The sequence below is a fragment of the Nematolebias whitei genome, chromosome 1 (assembly GCF_014905685.2).
Source record: "Nematolebias whitei isolate Nwh7 chromosome 1, NemWhi1, whole genome shotgun sequence".
NCBI lineage: Eukaryota > Metazoa > Chordata > Actinopteri > Cyprinodontiformes > Rivulidae > Nematolebias > Nematolebias whitei.
The window spans coordinates 45193116-45205378 of record NC_056498.1 but is presented as its reverse complement, the minus strand read 5'-3'; the positions used below and the strand labels follow the sequence as shown (position 1 = coordinate 45205378).

Below are 12263 nucleotides of genomic sequence, written 5' to 3'. Positions count from 1 at the left end.
TGTGTTCCGTTGTACCCCTCAGGAAGTATACGAGTCCTGTGTGTCATCGTACCACCCAGGAAGTAGACAGGTTCTTGAGATAAACATATTTTGGTGTTTGGACACAAATGGGTCTTTAAATGGTTAATAATGTCCCTCAGCGTACGTCAAAATTAGTTACAAAGTGTCTTAAGGACAAATTAAAAAAACGTTCAATAAAAAACAACTGGACTTTATTTGTAACGAAAGACGTCTTAAGGACAACAAAGACAATGCTTTGGAGTGTCCATCACAAATTCCTGATCTCAGTTCCATAGTAAATCTGTGGACAGAGCTGAGAAGGTGTGCATGAGCAAAGCAGCCTACAAACATGACTCAGATCCAGCAGTTCTGTCAGGAGGAACGAGACAAAAAGCAGACTACTGTGGGAAGCTTGTGAAAGGATACCAAAGCAAAATGACATCATGTAACACTCTACCTACACTTTAAATTGAGAACTGCCAAGTTTGCACATTTCCTTCCGACACGCTTCACAGGAGAGAGATCATCCATTGAGCACGGCAACCCTGAGGGCCAAAGAACGGATCTCCCTGAGGGCTTAGCGGTGGCAGTCTCCATGGTTACCCTGGTCCAAACAAACCCCAGTAACCATCCCAACATCTCTGGGCCCAGGAACATTCAGTCCAGCTCATTGAGCCTGGTGACAAGACCAATGAACGCTGGTCTCTGAACAATGCCTGCCTGGAAAGAGTCCAGAGATTTTACTCCTCTGGTCCTCCTAACAGCTGAACTCCCACTTTCCGTGTTGCTGAATCACCTGGCGGACAGAGTCACTGACACGTCCGGAACAACTGACGGAGAGCACCTGTCATTCATCTGTCCCAGAAACTAGATAAGGTTTGGAGTAAATAAAGACAGTAATTCATGCAGCGTGCTGTTGCTGCGGGCTAGTTTCACCTGAAGTGCAGCACAATGAATAATACTAGGATGTAGTAAAGTGTTCCTAAAATAGCTGGAGAAAAACCGGTGTGGGAACTGAGGGGGTTACGGACAGAAAGGGGACTTTTGCTGGCACTTTTTAAAAAGACCATATGCAAATAAATGTGCTAAATTTGATCCCGTTGGTAAAATGAGGCTGTCGAGACACAAATTAAAGTAAAAATATTATTAATAAATGTGAATATACAATATTTTAGGAATGTTAACTTTATGATTTAAAGTACAACCCCTGTTTTGAAAGAGTTTAGGCGTTGTGATAAACTAAATAACAGTTTATTCACAATGGAACACGGTAAATATTTCAAATAGAAATGAAGGTATTTTAGAATTTATTGGCAGCAACGTATCTCCAAACAGTTGTTCCCTGGACAACAAAAGATGAAAAAGAAACAACTGGAGGAGCATTTTGTAACTAACTGGGACAATTATCAACAGGTCAGTAAAAGAAGTGGGTGTAAAGAGACTGGATCTGCCAGAAGTAAAGATGGGCGGGGGTTTACCAGTCTTTCAGAATAAAGTTCCTGAATAAAGACGTTGATCTCCATCATCTCCAGTTCATAATCTGATCAATAGATTAGAAGAATCTGAAGAAATCTCTGAGCTCATTGGATGAGGCTGAAGGTCAATATTGGATGGCCGTGGTCTTTGGGCCCTCAGGGGCACTGCATTAAGACCAGGTCTGGTTCTGGACTTCACTGCATTAAGACCAGGTCTGGTTCTGGACTTCACTGCATTAAGACCAGGTCTGGACTTCACTGCATTAAGACCAGGTCTGGTTCTGTTCTGGACTCAAGGTCATTGTCTGTAAACGTAGATCCACAGATGCTGCTTAAAGCTCTATCAGACAAAGAAGAAGCCAGATGTGAACACCATCCAGAACTGCTGCCGTCTTCTCTGGACCAGAGCTCGTTTCAAATGGACTGAGGCGAGTCCAGAACTGTTCTGAGGTCAGACGGGTCCAAATCTGAAGTTCTGTTTGGAGACCACAAACACCACGTCCTCCAGATTAAAGACAAGAGGAACCATTCAGCCTGGTATCAGCTCACAGTTCAAAACATGCCTCTCTGACTGTATGGGGGTGCATTAGTGCCTCTGACACAAGCAGCTTACACATCTGGAAATGCTCAATGAAGAAAAGGATCTACAGGTTTTACAACAATATCAAGTCCCATCCAGGACTTTTGAGCAGCTACAGTCCACAATCAGAACGAGACAAAACAACTGGTCTCCTCAGGTCCTGGACATTTACAGAGTGTTGTCAAAAGAAGATGGTCATAAATTACTTTTAACAGATGTCCTGATGCTCAATAATCAAGTTGGACATAAGGTGGAGTCCGGTCCTCTGGATGATTACTCTTTATTGAAATGTTTTGTCTTTTATCCAAAGGACTTCTTCAGTCTGAGGAGCTGCAACAAACTCAGTCTTATAAATAGCTCCATCTCATGGTGGATCAAATAGTTTGTCGTTGACATCCAGAGCTAGCTGTTCACATGATCAAGGAGGACCATCAGCCTAACGACTGATCGTTAGAAATCTGAAATCTCTTCATGCAGAAAAATATGACTGAGTCAAAATAATCAACTGCAACTAGAAAAACTGCACAGAAGTTCAGAGAAACATTGAGCTTGCAGCGGTTTGGTAATAAAATGAGGTTTTGCTGTAGCTCCTGCTGGCCTGACGCCCTCTGTTGGGAAAGTGCTGCCACAGGATCAGTAAATGACTCCACACAACTCTTTTTACTGTTTTAGCTCTGACTTCAGCTGCTGCATCAGTTCTGACAGTGTGCAAACCTGAAACAAATGCTAAAGGTGCAACCTCGCCTCACCGGGTTTCACCAAACCTTTAGCATAGCTTTAATCCAACACCGAGCCCTCGGCTCCTGCGGGTGTTGTAGTGAGAGCGTTTTCAGACAGGACGAGCTCCTCAAGTTTTTCAGGATTAATAACGTTAAGTGGATCCTTCAGAGAAAGGCTGAAGTGGTGCAGAAATGTCTTCACTGCACAACGCACGCCGACGCCAGACTTTTAGACCAACATCACCTCATGTTGAGAAAAACTGGAGGTGAAGCCGTTTTGATCACAACTCGGTGTTCGTCAGGCTCAGAGGAGGGGCTCTGAATTACTCTCAGCTACTTTCACACACAGTGTGACCTCATCCGTTCAAACAGACAGAAACAGCTTTTTCTGGCTAGTCAATCAGCTGTGGCGGACATCTTGATTTGAACTGACCCTTAAAGCTAATCATTTGTACGGGTTCAACTAAAGATTACTTCCTGAATGTTTCACTTAGTCCATCTAGTGGTTCATAAGATATTTTGATAACAAACAGGGTAAGATACAAAATATTAATGGTAAAAATGTAAACAAAAACAAAAAAAAGAGCTCAAATCTGTAACGTTGACTGAGTAAAAACCATTTTTGTGGCTGGATGTGATCTCATATCATTTATGTTTTATGAAAGAATGAATCTCAATGTGTCATGGCTGCCGACATTTAAGGTGGTTTCATTTTTTTACTGAACGATAGATTTACATGTTCCTGTTTTTAGTTTTCTACACCGCCTTACAATCAGGCCGTTTTCCTTTTAATTACCATTTTATTTTCACTTGTTAAAAGTAAATAAACAAATAAATACATTTGTACGCGTCCTTCATGATTGTCCACTGTTGTCGTCGCTCTTTGTTAAATTCAGGTCTCTCTTGTAAATGAGTCCCTGACGCTCGATGGCACTAACCTGTAGAAATAAAGGTTGCATGAATTATCCGTCTCCTTCTGTTCAAATCGAACAAACTTAGGCCAATGAATCCTTCTTGCTCTGCATTTGTCTTGGCCACAACTCCTGCAGATGCTCTGTACTCTGTTTACCTGCTACAGAATTATTTCAGTTTTTAATAAATCTCCACAAAAGACAATTCTTGTTTATCTCTTGTTTGATTCATTTCAGAAAATCCACCACAACTCAAAAGTGATTGACTTTTATTCAACTTGATTCAAGACGTCCACCACAGCTCAAATGTACCGAGCTACAATTTGGAGTGGTTGCAGCTGAGAGTCATCCCTAACACACGGCGCGAGTGTCCCATCCCAGACGGCTGAAACAACTTGACCCTTCTCAACACAAGACGATGTAAAACTGTGGGGTGAACGGCAGCGTGCGTTATGCATTCCTTCAAGGAATGTTGGGCCTTTAATTGGAATCTAGTTAGGAACGTAATTTAACTGGCATGTTTTGAACAAAGCCGTTGGAGATTTTCACTTGTCCTTTAACTGAATTCATCCTTTTTAGCAACAGGTCTGGTCAGGAGCTTCACATGAAGAAAAATCAAACATCTTGTTCAGATGTCGACGTCGTTTTGAAACAACTTGCTTTGAATTCGACAAAAGAAATTTACTGTTGGACAAAAGTTTCTTCTTTAGAGTCTACTTTTCATGAAATATGCAGACTTTATTGTCCAGACTTGATAGTTTTCAGAGTAAATTTGAAACCCAGTCAAGCCTGAGAAAACTTTGAATCCTGCCCAGCTGTTGAGAACACAACAGCCTTGGACAAATCCTCGTCATTTATCTGCGGCTGTTTGCTTTTGAAGACCCGTCTGGTCAAAATAAAAAAGCGTGATGTTTATTCTTCTTATGGCTGGCGTGAGATCAAGGTGTTGCTCCAAGACAGTGGTAGATTATTCTGCTGTTCCCTGCAGCACCTCGAGCAAATCAGCTCCATCAAGCTCTACTTTCAGAAGAGAAGACCAGGAAACAGGTTCAACAGGAAACACAAGACCGACCAGTTCCTCACAAAATTTAAAGGAAAGTTGTTAAACTGGGAAAATAATAGAAACCATCTGTTCAGGTGGTAAAAGAACATTTGGCAGCATATGAGCAGCACGATGGATTTGTGGTTGTAGGTGGAATGGATGGGCAGTGATTTTGGAATGTTTAAAATCTAGTTTAAATAAAAGGACATTTTAAAATGTATATAACCAAATATATATATGTGTGTGTACACACACACACATATTTATTATTATTTATTTTATTTTCACTGGCCTTTGGTAGTGACCTCAAGTTGTTGCCTAACACTGTTCTTCCTGTCGGGATGCTTTCTGACACAACACCTACGACCCACTGTTTTCAAAAGAGACCCGAGTAATTTGTATCAGAACACAAAACCTCTGAGTCTTTTAACTCACCCTCCCTCGCTCTCTGCGTCCTCAGAGCTCAGTCCCTCTGCCCTGGACGTGGCCCCCACAGTCCTTTTCCTTCTGGCTCTGTGCAGAGGACCGGCTCCATGTGCAGTGTTGTGGCCCTTTAACTCCTCCCTGACGTGGTCCTTCAGCGCTGGCAGCGCGGTCTTTAACGCCTTCATCTCTTCCTTCAGCTCAGACACACACTGGATCAGGGCCTCGAGTCGCTGCAGAACCTCAGCCTGCCCGCCCGGAAGACCTGGACCATCCACCAACATCATACCAGACCCATGTCCATAAGTGCAGGTATGGCTTAGGCCCGGCCAGGAGCCCCTTCGCTTCGAGTTTAAACCCCTGTAACAAACTACAGCCAGACCGATGCCGGCCACTCCAGCCAGTACTCCCAGAACCAGAACCTTACTGTCCGTCTGAGCCATCCTGCAGACCTGCAGGGGGGACAAAACACTGGACTTTAATTACCAACAACATGAACAACATGCTGTAAATATCAGAAATGTACAGTTTAAAAGTGTAACAGCATAAAAATGTTTTTTAGCTTTACAAAAGGAACCTTCAGTTCCTACTGGCTGCTCCACGTGGATCTGAGCGGAACCAGAAGGATGACAGAGAAAGACCTGATGGTTTTCTGAACGTTCAGTTACATCCTTAAAGACTGAGCTCAAACAGCAGCTTCAACAACAGAAAATCATGAAAAGAAGAAAATGACCTGCTGCGTGAAATGTAACAAAGTCTCATTAATCTGAATGCATGAATGACAGGTGAACTTTGAATAATAACGTTTCTGTCTCGAGGGAGTTTCATCACTCACCTCCAGCTTGAAGGGTTGACAGTTTTATGTTAATCAGTTAGCTTCAGGTAACAAGATCATTAAGGATTACCGGTAAACTAAACAACAGGAAGAGCTCTGACAGAGAAAACACTACAAGAAAATACTACAGAATTACTAACAAGGTTCCAGGTGTGTCTAACCTGCAGACAAGAGGAAACACAAAGCATTTCGTAAACAAGCGAGGCTAATTACGGTGTTAGCAGGAAGTGAGGCACCTGTCAAACGGAACTAAAATCCCTCCGCGAAACTAAAAAACTAAAAATATTTTCACTTCAAACTAAACCACACCGGCCTTCATCGCGAACAAAAACCCCACAAACAAACAAAAAGCTTCCATTTGTACAAGTCTCACCGTCCAGGTAAACACAGCAGACAGCTCGGTGACCGTGACGTTCACGGCTCGCTGGTACGGCGGTTAAAAGAGTCCGGGCGGACGGACGCGACTCAGATCATTTGTTCCGTTCTTCACACGCGCAAAGAAAACGTTGCAGTAACCCAAACAAATAAACAACCAAATTAAAAAATAAAAACAAATAAAATTACATTGATAACAGTAATATATGTATGTATATAAGTATATTGCAGTATTTTCTGTTTTCCTTTAGCAAACGAAATAAGTCAACCTAAAGACACCTACAAATAATTCTGAAAGACAAATAATAAAAGGAAAGAAAATGGGACATATCCAGGTTTTAAAAGTATCAATAATGAACAGACTCAACTGCCGTCTTCTTTATAATCTCCAAGGATTGATGAAACAGGCAGGGTCATCTTCTAAAAACTGTGAGCAATGGTTGTTTTTGAATACATTTGCATTTAAAGACCTTTGGTAAAATATTCCCAAATATTTAATGGAAAATCTGAAAAAGTTTAATTTGTTTTTCAAGAATATTAGCTACAGAAGTTGAGACGCGTTCATTTTTCTTGTTGAGGGTAATACAGCTGGAAGAGTCAAAACTGTGCAAACTGAAGATGATGATGATGGAGGGAGATGTCCTCTATGATGAAGCATTTTATAAAAACACATTTTATTTTTACTAATGCAATATAAATTTAAACCTGTCATTTTGTCACAAAAGTTGGTGCCACGTGAATTCTCCTTCTACCTGGTGTTTCGAAACCTCTAAAACATATTTTACAGCCATCACATCAGATGTTTGAACTGTCTTCTGTCACTTTTCCTGTGTTGGGTTTACTGCACCTGAAACATGTTTTATGTTGCTGACAATCATAACTACATGTCTTTTTCTTTACCTTACCGCTGCTTTACATATTTGACCACAGAGTTCAAGTTGATCTATTGTCATTCGCATCACATGTGGTACATGAGGTGGAACAAAAATGTGCACTCAGGGTCCCAGTTACATTCAACAATGACAAAATATAAACTGTAGAAAGAAACCGTAATAAGGATCAAAGATATAAACTAAGAATATGCTAAACACTAATAGTGCAAAACAATACGCGGAACAACAGCAGCACAAACATGAGTCTGTGTGAGCAGATGAGTACGAATGAACACAGCAGCAAGAAATAATCAGCAGCATGGGATCAGCAGCACATATCACCAATCAAAGTGGCATTACAGCGATTTTTTTTCCTTTAGTGATAATCCTGATTAGGGATTTATGAGTTTCAGAATCCCTATGTCGCAGCAAGGACACTGGGTTGGGATTACAGGTGCAGCATCAGAATGGTTCTGTTCTTATCGGAGCGACAGGAGTTTCTGAGGTAAGTTTGGGAATCATGTATCTGCGTCAGTGTCTCCTTCCTGCAGGGACCCACAAGGCTCGATTCAATTCAATTCAATTCAATTCAATTCAATTCAATTCAAAAATACTTTATTAATCCCAGAGGTAAATTAAATGTTGTTGTAACTCATCATCCTGGTTTCATTCAAGAGTTGTTCTAGATGCTGATGCTGTGGACAGGAAGGATCTGTTATAGTGTCTGTCCTACAATGGATCTGAAGAAGCCTCTGACTGAAGACACTCTGTTGTTGTATGACAGTCTGATGTTGTATGACAGTCTGATGTTGTATGACAGTCTGATGTTGTATGACAGTCTGATGTTGTATGACAGTCTAACATTGTATGACACTCTGTTGTTGTATGACAGTCTGATGTTGTATGACACTCTGTTGTTGTATGACAGTCTGATGTTGTATGACACTCTGTTGTTGTATGACAGTCTAACGTTGTATGACAGTCTGATGAAGAGGATGCTGAGGGTTGTCTATAATGTTCTTCATTTTATGAAGAATCCTTCTTTGAACAATCATCTCCAAAGGTTCTAGAGGAGTCTCCAGAACTGAGCCAGCCTTCTTTATGAGCTTCTTGATCTTTTTGAAGTCTCTTGCTCTGGTGCTGCTCCCCCAGCAGATGATGCAGAAGAGACAGCGCTCTCTACAACAGACTTATAGAAGATATGCAGCATCTTGCTGCAAACGCTGAAGGACTTCAGCTTCCTCAAGAAGTACAGTCTGCTCTGTCCCTTCTTGTAGACGCATTTCCAGTCCAGTCTATTGTCCAGGTGAACCTCAAGGTATTTATACTTCTCCACCACCTCCACTTCTTCTTCCATGATGGAAATAGGGTTGGACCTGTTCCTGTTTCTCATGAAATCTACAATCATCTCCTTTGTTTTGTTCACATTCAAGATGAGATGAGTGTTTCCACACCATGCCACAAAGCGGTCCACCAGTTCCCTGTACTCAGCTTCTTGTCCATCTCTGGTACACCCGACCACTGCAGAGTCATCAGAATATTTCTGCAGATGACAGGAGTCTGTTTTGTACTGGAAATCTGAGGTGTACAGAGTGAAAAGGAATGGTGCGAGTACACGCCCCTGTGGTGCTCCTGAGCTACTGACCACCTGGTTAGACACAACCCTTCAGTCTCACAAACTGTGGTCTGTTTGTCAGGTAGTCTTTGATTCGGGTGATTCTTGGACCCCTTCTATTTTTATTGTATCTGTGACCTTTGGGGTCTATCCTGAGAAAACATGGTCTTTCGTTTCATTATTATGCTGATGATTGTCTGATCTATTGGTCCTTAAAACCAATAGTTCATGCACAATTCACCCTCTGTTAAAATGTCTTGATGACATCAAGGCATGGATGGATTCAAACTTTCAGCATCAGAAAACTGAAGACATCGTGTTTAGCCCAAGCTCTTCTGCTGTCTCTGTTCCTGTAAATCTGGACAATCTTCAGCCATATCTTAAAGAGTCTGTTACAAGTCTCATGATGGTTTTAGGCTCTCACTTTAAGTTTAATAAACAGATTAACTCTGTTCTACAAAAGAGCTTCTTCCAGTTAAGGCAGAAAGTGATGGTTGAGTCAGTGTTGACCAGATCTGACCTTGAAAAACTAGTCTATGTCTTCATTACAACCCAACTAGAGTACTGTAACTCACTTTATGTTGGGGTCAGTCAGGTCTCCCTCACGTCTCCAGCTCGTCCAAAATTCAACCTTTATTTCTACAGGTAAATCCCACCGAGCCTCGAGGACTCATTTACAGGAGAGACCTGATTTCAACAAAGAATGATGACAACAATGGACAATTATAAAAAGGTGTACAGATTTTTTTTTTTTTTACAAATTAAAGTAAGATGGCAAGAAAGTAGCAAAAACAGCTGGATTATAAGGCGATGCTGCAGAAAATGCTGCAGCTCGGCTCTTAACAGGAACTCGTAGGTTTGAGCATATTTCACCAGTTCTGTCCTCCCTGCACTGGCTCCCAGTACGTATCTGGATTGATTTTAAAATTCTCCTGTTGACCTTTAAGACGGGCGGCACAGTGGCGCAACTGGTAGAGCTGCTGCCTCTCAGCGAGCAGGTCCCTGGCTCAATCCCCGGTCCGGGTGCCTTCTGGGTGGTTTGCATGTTCTCTCCGTGCATGCGTGGATTTTCTCTGGATACTCCGATTTCCTCTCACAGACCAACAACATACTAGAGTGACTGGTGACTTTAAATTGTCCCTAGGTGAGAGAGAGTGAATGGTTGTTTGTCTCTTTTGTCTCTATGTGTCCCTGTGATGGACTGGAGACCTGTCCAGGGTGTCCCTCGCACAGTGATACCTGGACATGGACACCGGTGACTCCCATGACCCAAAATGGAAGAAGTGGGTAAAAGATAATGGATGGATGGACTTGACTTTTCTTTGCACATGGATTGACTCTTTCACAGATTATATAATCCAATAAATTACTCCTTTACTCAAAGGTCAAGATTTTGCATGACCCAAAATATGCTGAACTGCACATTTTTCATTTCAGCATTCACATAACAAAACTTTTTCTTTAGTAGAAGTTCTTGAACTCACTGGAAACTGTTTGCTCTGACAGCATTTCCTTTGTAAGCACGCCCTTTATCAGTTCAAATGCAGAGAAATGATTTATACCAAAATGACGTTTAAAAAGACACAGAGTTGAAATCATATTTGCTTCTTCTCATTGATCTTCTAAGTTTAGTTCTGAACATGTTTTATTACATGCACAGTATCTTATCTGTGTCTCATACTGTCAGCATGTTGGAGTGAACTCAGTCTCCTGCTGATCAAAGTTCATCTCAGCAGCTCTGACAGGAACATGTTCTGACCTCGACATTTCCCACATTATGATAAATCTGTAAACATCTGACCCGTCACGTCAAACAGAGGTTTGGACCACAAGGAAATATCTGCCGAAATATAATCCTAAAGAATCTTCTGGAGCTTTTTTCTGAGCAGAAGCAACAACTAACAGGACTGCACCCTCAGGGAGGAGAAAAGAAACCTCGGTGTTTGCTTTTCACGAGTCTGACGTTTTAAAGTTGTGTTTTCTTACTACAGAAGCGCGGCTGCTAAGGGTGTTTGTTGGTTATGCACTGTTCACTTCAAAACGTGTGTTGCCTGTGGAACCGCTCACGTCACGATGATCCAAATCCAAACGTAGCTTCAAACACCAGAAACCTGAAAAGTTCAGTTTATTACAGCTGACCTGGTTTGATGCTACATGTCACAAATAGAAAGCTTTAACGTTATTCTTCTGATAATTCTGGAACAAAACGCTCAAACGTACCTTTACACGTCCCTCCTCAGTGAGTTTGGACCCGGTCAGCACCAGAACCTAAAGAGTGACTGAGCACCAAGTGTTTTCTGACACAAACCTTGAACCTGCAGCCGGCGAGCACAGAGCGGTCCTTGCAGGAGGGCTGGAATGATTAACACGTTTGTTTTTTAGGACAAAGTTTAATGTGTTCATGAAAAGAAGAAGAAAAATGTGAACGTGCACATCAAAGGAATGCATATCACCCGCCACCGGAGCCAGCCAGAGCTTCAGTCTGACATCCAGTGGTTTTGGTTAAATGTTGAAAATAAGGACGTCACGCTCAGAGTGTGTGCTGTGAATAACCCTCAGCTACTACTACGCTAAACTTTAGCTCATTATCTGTAAAACGCTCTGAGTTGTGGTCACGGGTCAGGTGGCTGTGGCGGCCATTTTAAAAATGGTTTGACTTCACAAGTTAATCAGTCGCAGAGAAAATTCTGCTCGTTTTATTCAACTTACTCCAATGATTCATGTGATATTTTACTGAGAGACACACGGACACGAGCAAACACATCATCATCATGCTTCACCTTCAGCACAACGAATGTCATAATAAATTATTTACAAAAAATGAGATTTACTAACAAAGAAATGTCATTAATATCCAAACGTGACCAAAAGAAATTTTAAATCTTCAATCTCCCTACAAATAAAACTTATTTATTTAGCTATAAATACTATTTAGCTATAACTATATTTTTTATTTAGCTATTTATTTAGCTATAGCTTTGTTTTTAAGCTGATCTCGTGCTGCTGATTATTTCATGCTGCTGTGTTCATTCGTCCTCATCTGCTCACACAGACTCATGTTCGTGCTGCTGTTGATTTGGCACATTGTTTTTATACTATTAGTACTTAATATATTCTTAGTCTTGTGTATTCTTAGTTCATGACTCAGATCGTACTAACGCTTTTCTTTACAATACGTGTTTTTGTTGGATTTAACTGGGACCCTTCGTCCCACCTCATGCACCACATGTGATGTGCATGACAAATACATCTCTTTGAATATTTTTTATTTTGTTTCTTTACGTTTTATAACAGAACAGAACCGAAGAGGACAAAATGAATAAAATAGAAAAAAACAAAACGTAAACAAAGAACAAAAAAAATAGAACAGAACAAAATATAATAGAACAGAAATGAAGAGAAGAGAATTCATTGTC

General features: G+C 41.2%; 2 protein-coding genes across 2 annotated transcripts in view; one reads left to right on the top strand and one right to left on the bottom strand.

Annotated features, from left to right (window-relative positions):
- LOC119410837 (regulator of microtubule dynamics protein 2) overlaps positions 1–6408 on the bottom strand; it is a 38620-nt gene extending 32212 nt beyond the window's left edge. Inside the window, exons 1-2 of the mRNA XM_037677762.1 lie at positions 6359–6408; positions 5163–5602 (exon numbers count right to left, since the gene is read on the bottom strand). Of these exons, the coding sequence (XP_037533690.1) occupies positions 5163–5593 (431 nt within the window). The 5' untranslated portion in view covers positions 5594–5602; positions 6359–6408. The remainder of the gene's footprint in view (positions 1–5162; positions 5603–6358) is intronic.
- LOC119421085 overlaps positions 1–12263 on the top strand; it is a gene marked incomplete at its 3' end in the record, with an annotated part of 641076 nt that overhangs the window by 282691 nt on the left and 346122 nt on the right.